The sequence below is a fragment of the Salvelinus alpinus genome, chromosome 17, assembly GCF_045679555.1.
Source record: "Salvelinus alpinus chromosome 17, SLU_Salpinus.1, whole genome shotgun sequence".
In the NCBI taxonomy this organism is placed as follows: Eukaryota; Metazoa; Chordata; class Actinopteri; order Salmoniformes; family Salmonidae; genus Salvelinus; species Salvelinus alpinus.
The window spans coordinates 41,018,516-41,038,515 of record NC_092102.1 but is presented as its reverse complement, the minus strand read 5'-3'; the positions used below and the strand labels follow the sequence as shown (position 1 = coordinate 41,038,515).

General features: G+C 44.9%; 1 protein-coding gene across 1 annotated transcript in view; it reads left to right on the top strand.

The window, feature by feature from the left end:
• wnt5a (wingless-type MMTV integration site family, member 5a) overlaps positions 1-2,302 on the top strand; it is a 32,806-nt gene extending 30,504 nt beyond the window's left edge. The window contains exons 4-5 of the mRNA XM_071348969.1: positions 549-841; positions 1,760-2,302. Of these exons, the coding sequence (XP_071205070.1) occupies positions 549-841; positions 1,760-2,218 (752 nt within the window). The 3' untranslated portion in view covers positions 2,219-2,302. The remainder of the gene's footprint in view (positions 1-548; positions 842-1,759) is intronic.
• Positions 2,303-20,000: the final 17,698 nt, after the last annotated feature.

Below are 20,000 nucleotides of genomic sequence, written 5' to 3'. Positions count from 1 at the left end.
AGATGAGCACTGAGACTGGTGCTTTAGGTGGCTCTTCTCCCTCTCACCAGTACTGTAAACTGTAGAGTGGCTGTCTTTAATGGAAGGTTAACACTGCGTGTCAGAAAGATGTAGGCAGTGATGTGATGGAGCCAGTTTGCTCAGTTGGCATGTTGCTCAGGGAAATGACTGGTTTGAAACATTGCTTTGGTTTGGCAGCTGCCCCTGGAGAGTGCTCTGCTCTTATTGGCTAACTCCCAACAACTATCAATGTCCTGAAGGATGGAGGCAAAGCGTCAGGACCGTTCTACTGTTGGAAGCATGGTTAGATGAGCCCACTATATCCAGAAGTTAACATGGTGTGATCGTTCTGCTCCATATTGTTGACTCATGTTAAAGCTCCATGAAGTGCTGTTTCTGGCCAGGCTGGACTCCACTACAATGACTCACAATGTTGACCTTTATTCCAGGACTCATCTCTTCTTTTTAGACTTTGACTCATCACTTCAAATTCAATCCATCACCAGGGCTGTCATATATTCATGTTGCTCTTCTGTCTCTGTCCACAGGAAGCAGAGAAACAGCATTTACGTATGCCATCAGCGCGGCGGGGGTGGTCAATGCCGTGAGCAGGGCTTGCAGAGAGGGGGAGCTGTCGAGCTGCGGCTGCAGTCGTGCTGCACGGCCCAAAGACCTGCCTCGTGATTGGCTGTGGGGCGGCTGCGGGGACAACCTGAACTATGGCTACAGATTCTCTAAAGAGTTTGTTGACGCGCGGGAGCGGGAGAAGAGCTATGCCAAAGGATCCTTCGAGAGTGCCCGGCTCATGATGAACCTACACAATAACGAGGCTGGACGGAGGGTGAGCAGGAATACGCTCTGTCACACACCCTGACTAACTGAAGGACTGTGCTTGCATACTTATTCTAATGACACACACACACCCTGACTAACTGAAGGACTGTGCCTGCATACTTATTCTAATGACACACACACACCCTGACTAACTGAAGGACTGTGCCTGCATACTTATTCTAATGACACACACACACCCTGACTAACTGAAGGACTGTGCCTGCATACTTATTCTAATGACACACACACACCCTGACTAACTGAAGGAATGTGCTTGCATACTTATTCTAATGACACACACACACGCACACTCAAAGGAGGAAAACAAGTCCATCTCCACCTACTTCAGCTGTCCTGAAGTTGATTCCTAATGACAGTAGTGAGGGAAGGGGAGAGAGAGATAATCCAGGTCAAGCCGATGGGCGTAGGACAGTATCACTTGATCATCTGTGTAACAGCTCTGTCTCTCCTCTGAGGCTCGCTGAGCTCTTTCTGTAGTTCATTTCAAATTGAGGCCTCGACAGCCTCAATGGAAACAGCTTGCCAGACCGTGTTGCTTTCACATCTCTTCTGACTGGTAGAAATGAGGGTTCTGTTCTGCGGACAGGGTTCTGTTCTGCGGACAGGGTTCTGTTCTGCTGACAGGGTTCTGTTCTGCGGACAGGGTTCTGTTCTGCTGACAGGGTTCTGTTCTGCTGACAGTGGGCCATAGAGGGCATCATGTACTTCTCCCTAATGACGTCTGTGAGATCTGATGCGTGATACGTTCACACATACAGTAAAGCATGTGTACAGTGTTGGCAGTTTGACCTTTTTAGATGAAACGTATCTGTTCTCTGCTTTCTCTTAGTCCTGTGTTGTCTCTCTAGTTGGTGATAATAATCAGTCTGTCCCCCTCTCTCTACCTCTTCTTCTCTCCTCTCAGACGGTGTCGGACCTGGCCCATGTCTCCTGTAAGTGCCATGGTGTGTCGGGCTCCTGCAGTCTGAAGACGTGCTGGCTGCAGCTGGCAGACTTCCGCAAGGTGGGCGAGACCCTGAAGGAGAAGTACGACAGCGCGGCCTCCATGAAGCTCAACTCGCGTGGCAAGCTGGTGCAGCGGGACAGCAAGTTCAACCCCCCCACCAGCCATGACCTGGTCTACATCGAGTCCAGCCCAGACTACTGTCTGTCCAACCAGAGCACAGGCTCCCTGGGTACTGTAGGCAGACTGTGCAATAAGACCTCGGAGGGCATGGATGGCTGTGAGCTGATGTGCTGTGGCCGGGGTTATGACCAGTACAAGGCCCAGATTGTGGAGCGATGCCACTGCAAGTTCCACTGGTGCTGCTATGTCAAGTGCAAGCGCTGCACCAAAACCGTGGACCAATTCGTCTGCAAGTGAGGAGGAGGAGGAGGAGGATGGGAAGAGTGTGTGTTCGTGCAAGTGTGCATGCGTGTGTGTATCCAGAGAGGCGGAACGAAGGAGGCGAAGAGAGGAAGAAAGAAAAATAAAAAACTATATAAATTATATTTATAGAGTTAAACAATTATACCGTTGCAGAAGATACTTTCTGTTCCATGTAATAGTTCCAAAACATGTTATGCCTTCCGAAACCGAAAATACAGTGAAATATTTATTTTCTGAGATTATTTGTGCCCGATCATCCAAAACTAATTTTTAATGAATCCCCAGGCCTGGAGACCAGCAGTCATTCTTTTTTAAACTCTCAATATGACCTATAACAAGGTTCCCCAATAGGTGGTTCCACGCAGGTGATTTTATTTGCCCCCCCCAAGTTTTCTGAGCAAAACAAAAGACAAATTATAATTTTCGTTGTTGAATTTAAGACTGTAAAATCACTGGGAAATCAGCGCAAAGTTATTTTTAATTTAGGAAATCTATTCCCAAGTATTCCTACGCATAAATAGAGAAAAATGTGATTATATTCCAATGTAATCAGGGTTTGAAATGATTCTGTTTTTGCCAAGTACTGTATCTTTTTGGGATTCTTGCGGTCAATTTGCAGTGTACAAATTATTTATAACTATGTCTGCCCCCTCGACCATCCGCTCAAGGAAAAATCGGCCCACGGCTGAATTTAATTGGGGACCACAGTCCTATAGCTTATATTTGACTAGTCCATTGGGTCACCATGACTCTGAAACGGGAGCTTCTCTCCCGTTTCATAACACTATATTAGTTAAATGTTGTGGTTGATGGAGAACGCTGAATGCCCACAGTCTTAGCTGTTGAATCTGGGGCTGCCGCTAAGAGGGGAAGGTTTACTTCCATATATCTGTCTCTATAGGGTGGTTAGACCTAAATCAAACCTCCATTGAACATTGTTAAATCTGTCTCTATGGGGTGGTTAGACCTAAATCAAACCTCCATTGAACATTGTTAAACCTGTCTCTATAGGTAGTCATTGGCCCCATCCTTAACCCTAGTCCCTTATGTTGCCTCTGTCTAAACCAAACAAGGGCCTAGGAAAGTGGGAGTGATTTGGGTTGGGGTTAGTTCCATCCTGTAATGTATCCCACAAGGCCTAGATCTTCCCAGGTGCCCCAGCTAGTCCTCCCAAACACACTCAGCATATGCACTTTGACCCCGAGGCCTTACCCCGTCTGTCTGATTTGTTTGTTTTGAGCTACAGTGTCTGTAATATACCATATTATAGTCTACTTTCTCCATATTAAAACCCATATCCACTTAACATATAACATGCTACTTTCATGGTTTAAATATACAGTATATGGGCAATGTTGTGGTTATGATGGTGAAATCCCACATGTTCTATATGGTATATACTAGGTCTAACCAACCAATCACTTATTAAATTGTATTTATTTTCTTTTATCCAAATCTCTTAAGCTTCCAGATAGCGCTTTGGGTTTTTTCTATTTCAATAAATGCATTTAAATCCTACACTTTGTTACATACAATATTTTCAGGTTACTTATCATTTGTTTTCACATTTTTAAGGACATGTTACCGATTTAATTTGGTTCCGCGGCATTGTTTTTGTAAAGGGAATTGCCCCTTGTTCTAAAACACCTGTTCATTGTGTTACCCCTGTCCAAGCCTTCACAGACGGTTCTAGCCTTCGCTTGTTGCCACAAACTTGTTAATACCCCTCAGCTCCTCCACACTAGCTCTGTGATCATCTTCATTAAAACATTGTTGCTATATGTTATCAATCCAAACTGTATATTTATTCTCTTCGCAATTAATTGAGATTTGCAAAACATATTTCTTATAGCTGTTGTTTTGTTTCTTTTTTTAAATTGGATCGATGTGCTACTTTGTTTCAATAAATATTCTACGTAAACCTGCTGAACAGTCGTAACTTTCAATACAGATCTACTCTGGAACAGTAAACCTGCTGAACAGTCGTAACTTTCAATACAGATCTATTCTGGAACAGTAAACCTGCTGAACAGTCGTAACTTTCAATACAGATCTACTCTGGAACAGTAAACCTGCTGAACAGTCGTAACTTTCAATACAGATCTACTCTGGAACAGTAAACCTGCTGAACAGTCGTAACTCTCAATACAGATCTACTCTGGTACAGTAAACCTGCTGAACAGTCGTAACTCTCAATACAGATCTACTCTGGTACAGTAAACCTGCTGAACAGTCGTAAATTTCAATACAGATCTACTCTGGAACAGTAAACCTGCTGAACAGTCGTAACTCTCAATATAGATCTATTCTGGAACAGTAAACCTGTTGAACAGTCGTAACTTTCAATACAGATCTACTCTGGTACAGTAAACCTGCTGAACAGTCGTAACTTTCAATACAGATCTACTCTGGTACAGTAAACCTGCTGAACAGTCGTAACTTTCAATACAGAAAGTATTGTACTCTGGAACAGTATGGTTAAATTCTACTCCACATTTGAAACCAAGATTGTATTAAAAACATTTGAAACCTTGTCTATATTTCCCTCTATCCTGGCGCTCGGAGAGAAATCGACTGTTATTGTGTAGGGAGGATTTGTCTATTCCTATATTATTTTATTATGAACTATGAATTGTCTACTTTTGATGTAGTAGGAGACATTTGAATCTAAAAGTTAATAATATGATCAAATCAAACATGTCATTAAATAAAGACATCTGGAACCTTCATTAGGAGTTTGATTCCTGGAATCCCTCAGTTAACTGTCAGAGGCAGTAGGAGCTGAGGGAGAGAGTTAAGGAGAGGAGAAAGGTAGCTAGGGCTGAGAGAGCAGGGGAGGGCAGGCAGAGGAGTTGTCTGTCAGTGACCCATAGAGTCCAAGAGCATCATAGATCTGTCCATGGAGGGCCAGGGGCCAGGGATGGGTCAGTCTGGAAGGGAGATACATGCCTGGGCTATTGAGACTGGGCAGGGTGAGAATGCTGAAGAGGACAGCGTGTGCTTTACAGGGATTTGAAGCAGTTGAACTAGTGCCATTATAATGTTAACGGCCCTGACACTAACTAATATTTACACTGGTAAAATTATCGACTTTAGGATCACATCCCGTGTGTGTGCGTCCACATGAAGATCTGTGGCACTGCAGAATGTGTTACGGCATGTTTACATTTCTGATTGGTGTCATAAAGGCCAACGAGACAGGGAGGGAGGGAGGGAGGGAGGGAGGGAGGGAGGGAGGGAGGGAGGGAGGCTAAGGGATAGAGTGAAAGGGTGTTACTGTAAGGAGAGGCTGAGGCCAAATTGAATTTTTCCATCTTTGACCCCCTTTCAACAGCATGGTTTTTATATGAAATCAGACTTCAACTCTGGGCTCCTTATGCATGACAGTCAGATAACAGCAACCACAGTAGGGTTCCCCCCCCCCCCCCCCCCCCCACACACACACACACACACACACACACACACACACACACACACACACACACACACACACACACACAGAGGTGCATAGTGGATAGACACACTCATGAACCCCACAAGTGTACAGCTGTCCAACAGCCCCGTATACTCAGACATACACACCTGGGGTCTCTAGTCAGTCTGTAGGACTCTAGTGGTCTCTAGTCAGTCTGTAGGACTCCAGTGGTCTCTAGTCAGTATGTAGGACTCCAGTGGTCTCTAGTCAGTCTGTAGGACTCCAGTGGTCTCTAGTCAGTCTGTAGGACTCCAGTGGTCTCTAGTCAGTCTGTAGGACTCCAGTGGTCTCTAGTCAGTCTGTAGGACTCCAGTGGTCTCTAGTCAGTCTGTAGGACTCCAGTGGTCTCTAGTCAGTCTGTAGGACTCCAGTGGTCTCTAGTCAGTCTGTAGGACTCCAGTGGTCTCTAGTCAGTCTGTAGGACTCCAGTGGTCTCTAGTCAGTCTGTAGGACTCCAGTGGTCTCTAGTCAGTCTGTAGGACTCCAGTGGTCTCTAGTCAGTCTGTAGAACTACAGTGGTCTCTAGTCAGTCTGTAGGACCCCAGTGGTCTCTAGTCAGTCTGTAGGACTCCAGTGGTCTCTAGTCAGTCTGTAGGACTCCAGTGGTCTCTAGTCAGTCTGTAGGACTCCAGTGGTCTCTAGTCAGTCTGTAGGACTCCAGTGGTCTCTAGTCAGTCTGTAGGACTCCAGTGGTCTCTAGTCAGTCTGTAGGACTCCAGTGGTCTCTAGTCAGTCTGTAGGACTCCAGTGGTCTCTAGTCAGTCTGTAGGACTACAGTGGTCTCTAGTCAGTCTGTAGGACTCCAGTGGTCTCTAGTCAGTCTGTAGGACTCCAGTGGTCTCTAGTCAGTCTGTAGGACTCCAGTGGTCTCTAGTCAGTCTGTAGGACTCCAGTGGTCTCTAGTCAGTCTGTAGGACTCCAGTGGTCTCTAGTCAGTCTGTAGGACTCCAGTGGTCTCTAGTCAGTCTGTAGGACTACAGTGGTCTCTAGTCAGTCTGTAGGACTCCAGTGGTCTCTAGTCAGTCTGTAGGACTACAGTGTTATCTGTCCTTTTAGATTTATTTTTCCACAATGACATAAAATCAACTCTGGACCTCGAAGCCAGTTCTACTGCATTTTTCATTGTTCCCTTCTTATCAGGGACTGCTTTACGGTGGGTGCTGTTCATCATCAGGTAGAACAGAAAACCAGCAGGCTCTGGACCTCAGGGAGTCTAGACCCAGCAGAGAGAGAGTGTATACAGAGAGTGCATATAGCAGCAGTGAACTAGCTCGATAGATATACAGGGCTGGGTGTTGCTAATATGATTTGGTTGGTATAAACATAACAGCAAGAGCCCTATTCAGACCTCTCCTCCTTTCCACTCCACTCCACTCCTCCCCACTCCACTCCTCCCAACTCCACTCCACTCCTCCCAACTCCACTCCACTCAACTCCACTCCTCCCCACTCCACTCAACTCCACTCCTCCCCACTCCACTCCACTCCTCCCCACTCCACTCCTCCCAACTCCACTCCTCCCAACTCCTCTCCACTCCTCCTCTCCTCCTCGTGCCATTTCTCCCCACTCCACTCCACTCCACTCCTCCCCACCCCACTCCCCTCACTCCTCATCTCCACTCCTCCTCTCCTCCTCGTGCCACATGTCCCCTCTCCCCCCTCCACTCCCCTCCTCTCCTCCTCGCCACTCCCCACTACTCCCTCCTCTACTCCTCCCCTCCTCTCCCCCACTCCTCCCCTCCTCTCCTCCCCTCCTCTTCTCCCCTCTCCACTCCTCCCCTCTTCTCCTCCCCACTCCACTCACCTGCTCTCCTCCTCTCCTCGCCTCCTCCCCTCTCCTCTACTCTCCCCTCCCTCTGTATCTCTCTGTCTATGTATCCGTCTCCCATTTCCAGATGATACGGGTGTGTGTGCATGTTTACCCTGTCCTTCTGCCGCTGGTGAAAGTGAGATAAGGAGAGCAGCGGGCGACACACAGGCTTTAAAGAGATCACAGCAAGAGCACTTCCCCTCTGGGCGACACACACACACACACACACTCCTGGTCGGATCTGCTGTGATAGAAGGACATGCAGGTTCGACGCTGATCTGTCTTTGATGTCTGCTGTTTATCTAAGAACAAGAACAGCCTCACATCGCACATCTCACATCTACGGTAACATCTCACATCTACAGTAACATCTAACATCTACAGTAACATCTAACATCTACAGTAACATCTAACATCTACAGTAACATCTAACATCTACAGTAACAGCTAACATCTACAGTAACATCTAACATCTACAGTAACAGCTAACATCTACAGTAACATCTAACATCTACAGTAACATCTAACATCTACAGTAACAGCTAACATCTACAGTAACATCTAACATCTACAGTAACATCTAACATCTACAGTAACATCTAACATCTACAGTAACAGCTAACATCTACAGTAACATCTAACATCTACAGTAACATCTAACATCTACAGTAACAGCTAACATCTACAGTAACATCTAACATCTACAGTAACATCTAACATCTACAGTAACATCTAACATCTACAGTAACAGCTAACATCTACAGTAACATCTAACATCTACTGTAACATCTAACATCACAGTAAGATCTCACTCCTACAGTAACATCTAACATCTACAGTAACAGCTAACATCTACAGTAACATCTAACATCTACAGTAACATCTAACATCTACAGTAACATCTAACATCTACAGTAACAGCTAACATCTACAGTAACATCTAACATCTACTGTAACATCTAACATCACAGTAAGATCTCACTCCTACAGTAACATCTACCATTTAACATCTACAGTAACGTCTAACATCTCACATTTACAGTAACATCTAGAATAACATCTCACATCTAACATCTCTTTCTCTCCTTTCTGTCTTTCTGTCTCTCTTTCTGTCTCTCTCTCTTTCTGTCTCTTTCTCGCCTTCTTTCTGGCTCTCTTTCTATCTTTTCTGTCTTTTTCTCTCCTTCTTTCTGGCTCTCTTTCTCTCCTTCTTTCTGGCTCTCTTTCTCTCCTTTCTGTCTCTGTCTTTGTCTCTCTCTTTCTCCTTTGTCTCTCTCTCTTTCTTTCTCTCACGTTGTCTCTCTCTGTCTCTCTCTTTCTCTCTCTCTGTCTCTCTAACTCTGTCTCCTCTGTCTCTCTCTCTCTGTCTCTCTCTCTGTCTCTCCTTCTGTCTCTCTCTCTCTGTCTCTCTCTCTCTGTCTCTCTGTCTCCTCTGTCTCTGTCTCCTCTCTCTCTGTCTCTCTCTGTCTCTCTGTCACCTCTCTCTCTCTCTCTCTCTCTCTCTCTCTCTCTCTCTCTCTGTCTCCTCTGTCTCTCTCTCTCTGTCTCTCTCTGTCTCTCTCTCTCTGTCCCTCTGTATCTCTCTCTGTCTCCTTCTCTCTCTCTATCTCTGTCTCCTATGTCTCTCTCTAGCTCTCTCTCTCTCTGTCTCTCTCTCTCGTTCTCTCTCTCTCTCTAGCTCTCTCTCTGTCTCCTCTCTCTCTCTCTCTCTCTCTCTCTCTGTCTCTCTCTCCCGCTCTCTCTCTCTAGCTCTCTCTCTGTGTCCTCTGTCTCTCTCTCTCTCGCTCTCTCTATCTCTTTCTCTCTCTGTCTCTCTCTCTCTCTAGCTCTCGCTCTGTCTCTCTCTCTCTGTTTCTCTCTGTCTCTCTCTCTGTCTCCCATGTCTCTCTCTCTCTGTCTCTGTCTCTCTGTCTCCTCTGTCTCTCTCTCTGTCTCCTCTCTCTCTCTCTGTGTCTCTCTCTGTCTCTCTGTCTGTCTCCTCTGTCTCTCTCTCTGTCGCTCTCTGTCTCTCTCTCTCTGTCTCTCTCTGTCTCTCTCTGTCTCCTTCTCGCTCTCTCTCTCTCTGTCTCCTATGTCTCTCTCTCTCTAGCTCTCTGTCTCTTTCTCTCTCTCTCTGTCTCGCTCGCTCTCTATTTAGCTCTCTCTCTGTCTCCTCTCTCTCTCTGTCTCTCTCTCTCGTTCTCTCTCTCTAGCTCTCTCTCTGTCTCCTCTGTCTCTCAATTCAATTCAATTCAATTCAAGGGGCTTTATTGGCATGGGAAACATGTGTTAACATTGCCAAAGCAAGTGAGGTAGATATTATACAAAAGTGAAATAAACAATACAAATTAACAGTAAACATTACACATACAGAAGTTTCAAAACAATAAAGACATTACAAATGTTATATTATATATATACAGTGTTGTAACAATGTACAAATGGTTAAAGCACACAAGTTAAAATAAATAAGCATAAATATGGGTTGTATTTACAATGGTGTTTGTTCTTCACTGGTTGCCCTTTTCTTGTGGCAACAGGTCACAAATCTTGCTGCTGTGATGGCACACTGTGGAATTTCTCCCAGTAGATATGGGAGTTTATCAAAATTGGGTTTGTTTTTGAATTCTTTGTGGATCTGTGTAATCTGAGGGAAATATGTCTCTCTAATATGGTCATACATTGGGCAGGAGGTTAGGAAGTGCAGCTCAGTTTCCACCTCTCGCTCTCTCTATCTCTCTCTCCTCTCTCTCTGTCTCTCTCTGTCTCTCTCTGTCTCTCTCTCTCTCCTCTAGCTCTCTCTCTGTCTCTCTCTCTCTCTCTCTGTCTCTCTCTCTCTCTCTCTCTCTGTCTCTCTCTGTCTCTCTCTCTCTCTAGCTCTGTCTCCTCTGTCTCTCTCTGTCTCTCTCTCTCGCGCTCTCTCTCTCTCTAGCTCTCTCTCTGTCTCTCCTCTCTCTCTCTCTGTCTCTCTGTTATCTTATCTGCTGTTTTACACTGATTCCCACTGTATCTCCATTCATGCCAGAGGCGTTTGTGTTTTACATTTGAAATGTGTGTTTTACGGCTGCAGTGTTGCGTACAGTATGTAGAGAGCAGGCCCAGGGAAACAGAGAGCAGAACTCTGGTGATGCTCACAGCCTTTCATGTGGTTTCCATCCGTTCTGCTTTAGTCTGATTAACATTCCACCGAGGTTCTTAAACATAATTACATGACAAGTTGTGCTTTTCTAAAACAATGCAGCTGGCTAATGTTAGGCAATCTCCTCCTTGCTATTCTGGTGAAACACAGAACACACACATCCACACCCACGCGCGCACACACACACACACACACACACATTAACACACACACACCCACGCACACACATGCACGAAGGCTCACACACTCAACACCACCTCAGTAAACTACAATGCCGGTGAAGCTAATATGAACTCTAATGTTAAAATCCAAGCAGTCACAGTAGTGGTAGTCCTGGCAACGCTCAGAGACAGAAGACAAGCAGTCACAGTAGTGGTAGTCCTGGCAACGCTCAGAGACAGAAGACAAGCAGTCACAATAGTGGTAGTCCTGGCAACGCTCAGAGACAGAAGGCAAGCAGTCACAGTAGTGGTAGTCCTGGCAACGCTCAGAGACAGAAGACAAGCAGTCACAGTAGTGGTAGTCCTGGCAACGCTCAGAGACAGAAGACAAGCAGTCACAATAGTGGTAGTCCTGGCAACGCTCAGAGACAGAAGACAAGCAGTCACAGTAGTGGTAGTCCTGGCAACGCTCAGAGACAGAAGACAAGCAGTCACAGTAGTGGTAGTCCTGGCAACGCTCAGAGACAGAAGACAAGCAGTCACAATAGTGGTAGTCCTGGCAACGCTCAGAGACAGAAGGCAAGCAGTCACAGTAGTGGTAGTCCTGGCAACGCTCAGAGACAGAAGACAAGCAGTCACAATAGTGGTAGTCCTGGCAACGCTCAGAGACAGAAGGCAAGCAGTCACAGTAGAGGTAGTCCTGGCAACGCTCAGAGACAGAAGACAAGCAGTCACAATAGTGGTAGTCCTGGCAACGCTCAGAGACAGAAGACAAGCAGTCACAATAGTGGTAGTCCTGGCAACGCTCAGAGACAGAAGACAAGCAGTCACAGTAGTGGTAGTCCTGGCAACGCTCAGAGACAGAAGACAAGCAGTCACAATAGTGGTAGTCCTGGCAACGCTCAGAGACAGAAGACAAGCAGTCACAATAGTGGTAGTCCTGGCAACGCTCAGAGACAGAGGACAGGCAGTCACAATAGTGGTAGTCCTGGCAACGCTCAGAGACAGAAGACAAGCAGTCACAGTAGTGGTAGTCCTGGCAACGCTCAGAGACAGAAGACAAGCAGTCACAATAGTGGTAGTCCTGGCAACGCTCAGAGACAGAAGACAAGCAGTCACAGTAGTGGTAGTCCTGGCAACGCTCAGAGACCGAAGACAAGCATTCACAGTAGTGGTAGTCCTGGCAACGCTCAGAGACAGAAGACAAGCAGTCACAGTAGTGGTAGTCCTGGCAACGCTCAGAGACAGAAGACAAGCAGTCACAGTAGTGGTAGTCCTGGCAACACTCAGAGACAGAAGACAAGCAGTCACAGTAGTGGTAGTCCTGGCAACACTCAGAGACAGAAGACAAGCAGTCACAGTAGTGGTAGTCCTGGCAACACTCAGAGACAGAAGACAAGCAGTCACAGTAGTGGTAGTCCTGGCAATGCTCAGAGACAGAAAACAAGCAGTCACAGTAGTGGTAGTCCTGGCAACGCTCAGAGACAGAAGACAAGCAGTCACAATAGTGGTAGTCCTGGCAACGCTCAGAGACAGAAGACAAGCAGTCACAGTAGTGGTAGTCCTGGCAACGCTCAGAGACAGAAGACAGACCTTGTGAAGTCACAATAATGTGAAAACAAATATGTTACTCTGCAGCATAGTGAGGAGGATTGGACAGGGCAGAATGTAGAGGGTATACTGCAGAGCAGTGTATGGTTAGGATTTATCTTAGAAGTGTAGTGTGGTGGGTGTATGTAGTGTGTCAAAGTTATAACAGTGAGTACATCATGTTTCAAATAGTCTGGACTCTGAAACCACATAAACCATGGGGTTATTATTGACAATCTGAAATATAAATGTCTGCTGAACATTCCATATTCTGACAATTCCATATTCTGCATGACAGATTCATGTAACATTGTTACAGTCCCCTGTTGAACAAGTCCCACCTGTCCCTTCACATCACCCCCTGCTACTGTCCCCTGCTGAGCAAGTCTCACATCTCCCTTCACATCACCCCCTGCTACAGTCCCCTGCTGAGCAAGTCTCACATCTCCCTTCACATCACCCCCTGCTACAGTCCCCTGCTGAGCAAGTCTCACATCTCCCTTCACATCACCCCCTGCTACTGTCCCCTGCTGAGCAAGTCTCACATCTCCCTTCACATCACCCCCTGCTACAGTCCCCTGCTGAGCAAGTCTCACATCTCCATTCACATCACCCCCTGCTACAGTCCCCTGCTGAGCAAGTCTCACATCTCCCTTCACATCACCCCCTGCTACAGTCCCCTGCTGAGCAAGTCTCACATCTCCCTTCACATCACCCCCTGCTACAGTCCCCCTGCTGATTCAGAAAAAGCAGTAGTACTATTCACACAAGAGATGACACATATCAGGAGATGTTGCAACAAGTTATGAAACATACTACGAAAGGTTCTGACTTGTTTATGACATTGTTATTAAAGGTTCATAGAGGCGGTATGGTGGATAGTACAAACATAGTGCTGCCAAAGTGTTTCAGTATCCCTTCCAGTGTACCAGGGGAACATTCACATACTGTATAACAGTAGTATAAACATTGCACATTGTTGCTTCCTTTATCTGTTTGAAACAGCACTGAAAAACACAACAGGGTGTGGCTTGTCTGAGCACAACTCCAGTATCCTTATCGTTCACAGACGCATATTCACCTTCAGAGGATCATCAAACACAGCAGCCCAATAACGAGACACATGGACTCACTAACAAACAGGCCGTCAGGCCTAATAAAGGAATCCTTTCATACAGCTGAAGTCAGAAGTTTACATACACCTTAGCAAAATACATTTAAACTCAGATTTTCGCAATTCCTAAACATTTAATCCTAGTAAAAATTCCATGTCTTAGGTCAGTTAGGATCACCACTTTATTTTAAGAAGGTGAAATGTCAGAATAATAGTAGAGAGAATCATTTATTTTATTTCTTTCATCACATTCCCGGTGGGTCAGAAATGTACATACACTCATTTAGTATTTGGAAGCATTGCCTTTAAATTGTTTAACTTGGGTCAAACGTTTTGGGTAGCCTTCCACAAGCTTCCCACAATAAGTTGGGTGAACTTTGGCCCATTCCTCCTGACAGAGCTGGTGTAACTGAGTCAGGTTTGTAGGCCTCTTTGCTCGCACAAGCTTTTTCAGTTCTGCCCACAAATGTTCTATAGGCTTGAGATCAGGGCTTTGTGATGGCCACTTCAATACCTTGACTTTGTTGGCCTTTAGCCGTTTTAACACAACTTTGGAAGTATGCTTGGGGTCTATCTTGAGATGTTGCTTCAGTATATCCACATAATTTCCCTACCTCATGATACCATCTATTTTGTGAAGTGCACCATTCCCTCCATCAGCAAAGCACCCCCACAACATGATACTGTCACCCCCGTGCTTCACGGTTGGGATGGTGTTCTTCGGCCTGCAAGCCTCCCCCTTTTTCCTCCAATCATAACGATGGTCATTATGGCTAAACAGTTCTATTTTGGTTTTATCAGACCAGAGGACAGTTCTCCAAAAAGTACGATCTTTGGCCCCATGTGCAGTTGCAAACCATAGTCTGGATTTTTTAAGCCGGTTTTGGAGCAGTAGCGTCTTCCTTGCTGAGCGGCCATTCAGGTTATGTCAATATAGGACTTGTTTTACTGTGGATATAGATACTTTTGTACCTGTTTCCTCCAGCATCTTTACAATGTCCTTTGCTGTTGTTCTGGGATTGATTTGCACTTTTCACACCAAAGTACGTTCATCTCTAGGAGACAGAATGTGTCTCCTTCCTGAGCGGTATGACGGCTGCGTGGTCCCATGGTGTTTATACTTGCATATTGTTGTTTGTACAAATGATCGTGGTACCTTCAGACGTTTGGAAATTGCTCCCAAGGATGAAGCAGACTTGTGGAGGTCCACAATTATTTTTCTGAGGTGTTGGCTGATTTCTTTTGATTTTCCCATGATGTCAAGCAAAGAGGCACTGAGTTTGAAGGTAGGCCTTGAAATACATCCACATGTACACATCCAATTGACTGAAATGACCTACTTGAATTGTGAAACAGTGAATTATAAGTGAAATAATCTGTAAACAATTGTTGGAAAAATTGCTTGTGTCATGCACAAAGTAGATGTCCGAACTGACTTGCCAAAACTATAGTTTGTTAACAAGAAATTTGTTGAGTTGTTGAAAAACAAGTTTTAATGACTCCAACCCAACTGTATGTAAACTTCCTACTTCAACTGTATATATTTTATGAAAGGCTTTACTGTGTTATGGCAGGGAGTAAAATTATATTAATTTGACTGACTGGGCCCATGGAGGTAGAGTATTAGTAGGGGATGTAGTGGTCTGTTATAGTAGAGGTAACTGGAGGGAGGGGATGTAGTGTTCTGTTATAGTAGAGGTAACTGGAGGGAGGGGATGTAGTGTTCTGTTATAGTAGAGGTAACTGGAGGGAGGGGATGTAGTGTTCTGTTATAGTAGAGGTAACTGGAGGGAGGGGATGTAGTGGTCTGTTATAGTAGAGGTAACTGGAGGGAGGGGATGTAGTGGTCTGTTATAGTAGAGGTAACTGAAGGGAGGGGATGTAGTGGTCTGTTATAGTAGAGGTAACCGGAGGGAGGGGATGTAGTGGTCTGTTATAGTAGAGGTAACCAGAGGGAGGGGATGTAGTGGTCTGTTATAGTAGAGGTAACTGGAGGGAGGGGATGTAGTGGTCTGTTATAGTAGAGGTAACTGAAGGGAGCTGTAGGACAGTTTATAAAAACCACATACAATTTCACATGGTGATGTCATCTTCTAATCTGATATATAGAAGTTGACTGCTTTTCTTCTGATTGTTCATCTGCTGTGTTCTACCATATATGTTAATACTAACCTCCTTTGACATCTCTGCCTCTCTCTCTCCCTCCTTCCTTCCCTCCCTCCCTCTCTCTCTCTCTCTCCCTCCCTTCTTCTCTTCTCATTTCTCATCATCACATCCTCCCTCTGTCGTCCTTCAACAGAAGCCATTGCTCTTGCCCTGGTCTTGTTGTGGTGTAAGGTTCCAATCCCAAGGCATTTCGCTAGCGTGACCACACTGTGGCTGTTTGCCATTACATAACAATGAAATGTGTTTACATCCACAGAACACACACTCTGCTTTGTGGTTTATTTTTGCATCTTCTGTCTCTCTTCTTGTCATTTGTTGTTGCTGTATCCCTCTCTATCCCTATCCCTAGCTAGTTTTATATCCACATCCTGGTTCAACCCTAACGCTAGTTTCATATCCACATCCTGGTTCAACCCTAACCCTAGCTTCATGTCCACATCCTGGTTCAACCCAAGCTTCATATCCACATCCTGGTTCAACCCTAGCTTCATATCCACATCCTGGTTCAACCCTAGCTTCAAATCCACATCCTGGTTTAACCCTAGCTTCATATCCACATCCTGGTTCAACCCTCGTTTTTTTCCACATCCTGGTTCAACCCTAACCCTAGCTTCATGTCCACATCCTGGTTCATGCCTAACCTTAGTTTCATGTCCACATGCTGGTTCAACCCTAACCCTAGTTTCATGTCCACATCCTGGTTCAACCCTAACCCTAGCTTCATGTCCACATCCTGGTTCAACCCTAACCCTAGCTTCATGTCCACATCCTGGTTCAACCCTAACCCTAGTTTCATGTCCACATCCTGGTTCACCCCTAACCCTAGCTTCATGTCCACATCCTGGCTCAACCCTAACCTTAGTTTCATGTCCACATCCTGGCTCAACCCTAACCTTAGTTTCATGTCCACATCCTGGTTCAACCCTAACCCTAGTTTCATTTCCACATCCTGGTTCAACCCTAACCCTAGTTTCATGTCCACATCCTGGTTCAACCCTAACCCTAGTTTCATGTCCACATCCTGGTTCAACCCTAACCCTAGTTTCATGTACACATCCTGGTTCAACTCTAGTTCATATCCACATCCTCGTTCAACCCTAACGCTAGTTTCATGTCCACATCCTGGTTCAATCCTAACCCTAGTTTCATGTCCACATCCTGGTTCAATCCTAAACCTAGTTTCATGTCCACATCCTGGTTCAATCCTAACCCTAGTTTCATGTCCACATCCTGGTTCAATCCTAAACCTAGTTTCATGTCCACATCCTGGTTCAACCCTAACCCTTGTTTCATATCCACATCCTAGTTCAACCCTAAACCTAGTTTCATGTCCACATCCTGGTTCAACCCTAACCCTAGTTTCATGTCCACATCCTGGTTCAACCCTAACCCTAGTTTCATGTCCACATCCTGGTTCAACCCTAACCCTAGTTTCATGTCCACATCCTGGTTCAATCCTAACCCTAGCTTCATGTCCACATCCTGGTTCAACCCTAAACCTAGTTTCATGTCCACATCCTGGTTCAACCCTAACCCTAGTTTCATTTCCACATCCTGGTTCAATCCTAGCCTCATATCCACATCCTGGTTCAACCCTAACCCTAGTTTCATGTCCACATCCTGGTTCAACCCTAACCCTAGCTTCATGTCCACATCCTGGTTCAACCCTAAACCTAGTTTCATGTCCACATCCTGGTTCAACTCTAACCCTAGTTTCATGTCCACATCCTGGTTCAATCCTAACCCTAGTTTCATGTACACATCCTGGTTCAACTCTAGTTCATATCCACATCCTGGTTCAACCCTAACGCTAGTTTCATGTCCACATCCTGGTTCAACCCTAACCCTAGTTTCATGTCCACATCCTGGTTCAACCCTAACCCTAGTTTCATGTCCACATCCTGGTTCAACCCTAAACCTAGTTTCATGTCCACATCCTGGTTCAATCCTAAACCTAGTTTCATGTCCACATCCTGGTTCAACCCTAACCCTTGTTTCATATCCACATCCTAGTTCAACCCTAAACCTAGTTTCATGTCCACATCCTGGTTCAACCCTAACCCTAGTTTCATGTCCACATCCTGGTTCAACCCTAACCCTAGTTTCATGTCCACATCCTGGTTCAACCCTAACCCTAGTTTCATGTCCACATCCTGGTTCAACCCTAAACCTAGTTTCATGTCCACATCCTGGTTCAACCCTAAACCTAGTTTCATGTCCACATCCTGGTTCAACCCTAACCCTAGTTTCATTTCCACATCCTGGTTCAACCCTAGCCTCATATCCACATCCTGGTTCAACCCTAGCCTCATATCCAAATCCTGGTTCAACCCTAACCCTAGTTTCATGTCCACATACTAGTTCAACCCTAACCCTAGTTCATATCCACATCCTGGTTCAACCCTAACCCTAGCTTCATATCCACATCCTGGTTCACACCTAGTTTCATTTCCACATCCTGGTTCCACCCTAGCTTCATATCCACATCCTGGTTCAACCCTCAACCTAGTTTCATGTCCACATCCTGGTTCATCCCTAACCCTAGCTTCATATCCACATCCTGGTTCAACCCTAAACATAGTTTCATGTCCACATGCTGGTTCAACCCCTACCCTAACACTCAACCTTGCCAATCTTGGCTTTAACCCTAACGTTTTATCACTCTCCACACCCAGGAGAGAGAGACAGAGAGAAAAAGAGAGACAGACAGAGAGACAGAGAGAGAGAAAGTTAGAGAGAGAGGTGACAGTGACAGATGCTCTCACAGTCTCAAAGATGAAGTCATTTGCTTTAATATCAACTCACATGAAGCGTATCAGCAAAATATAAAATGGTTTTTGGAAATAAAGTAGTGACTCATCGCCCACCATCGACTATCAATCAACAGTGCTGTTCGTCTCCAATGGACAGTAGACCATCTGTCAACCAAACCATGGAGTATTAACGTGTGACCATGTAACACAGTTATAACAGGAATATGAACTCAATTCAATTCAAGGGGCTTTATATGAACTCTTTATCACCTGTTATGATCATGACTTTAGTTATTCATGTTCAAGATTAAATATAGTACGACAAATAGTTTACTTCTGTTGAGAACGTCTGTTCAACAATTATAACATTATTCATTTAAAGTCGCATTATGTAACTTTCATGGGCAACCAGACCAAATTCACATAGAAATGTGAGTTAAAGATATATCATTCTACTTCAAAGCAATTCTAAGAAGTGGTAGACATGTTCTATGTGCACTATTTCTATGCTTCCCGTTCTTACGTTTAGTTTTTGCTCTTTTACTTTAGGTTTTGTACACCAGCTTCAAACAGCTGAAAATACAATATTTTTTGCTTATGGAAAATATATTTCACAGTGGTTTAGATGGTACAATAATTCTCTCTTATTTTGTCACATAAACTGAAATGAGGCGAACTATTAGAATTTTAGAAACCAGGAAATGGTGGAGCGATTTCTGCACAGTGCAATTTTAACAGTCACATGTTTCATTAAAGAATGCAGCGAAGAAGATATACAGTGGCTTGGAACTTGTTGGCAAGTGAGAAATGACAGTCACATAAAAAAAAACTAAAAGCCACAAAAAGGTGTGGAATCAAGCTGAATGTTGAGAACTAATAACAGAATAAACTCAACATAAACATACAGATGTTGTCATCCCTCGTTCTTATACCATGGAGGACCGAGGCAGAAAAGGATTGTCTTTGTTTCAGGTCAATTATGCCCTTAGCCACTGATCTAGGATCAGCTTACCCAAATCTTATCCTCAACCATTAGGGGGCAAACCCAAAAGTGTATGGGGTGTACTTCATCTTGCACTAACTGGGCAGCTTACCTTAGCGCTGACTGACAGGCAGGCTAGTTAGCGAGCTCGTAAAAGTCTCCTTAATGAAATTAGGTGTTTAAGCTCACACATTATACTGGGCTTACTGTGGATAACAAATAAACACTGGATGGATGGAAACATGGAATAGCTGAATACGCAGGTAATGTCCCACCAGATCTCATAAAGCTAACACCAATTTAAAGGTGAATATCCGTCTGTATGGTCCTGTGTCTAAGCCTGGCGTGTTCACATTTCCTGTTAGCTTTAGCTTGCTATGAGTGAAAACGTAAGCTTTCCAACTGGGCTTTTAGCCTTGTTTTTTTTTGCTTAAATAACATGCAATTTTATATTTCTATTCATGTGTTTGGCTTCACTGTTTTTCTATTGTTATTTACAGATGCCTGGAAGAGCATTTAAAGATGTTTTAATGGCAAGGAGAAGAGGAAAGGAGAGGAGGAGGAGAGGAGAGAGGAGAAGAGGAGAAGAGGAGAGGAGAGAGGAGGAG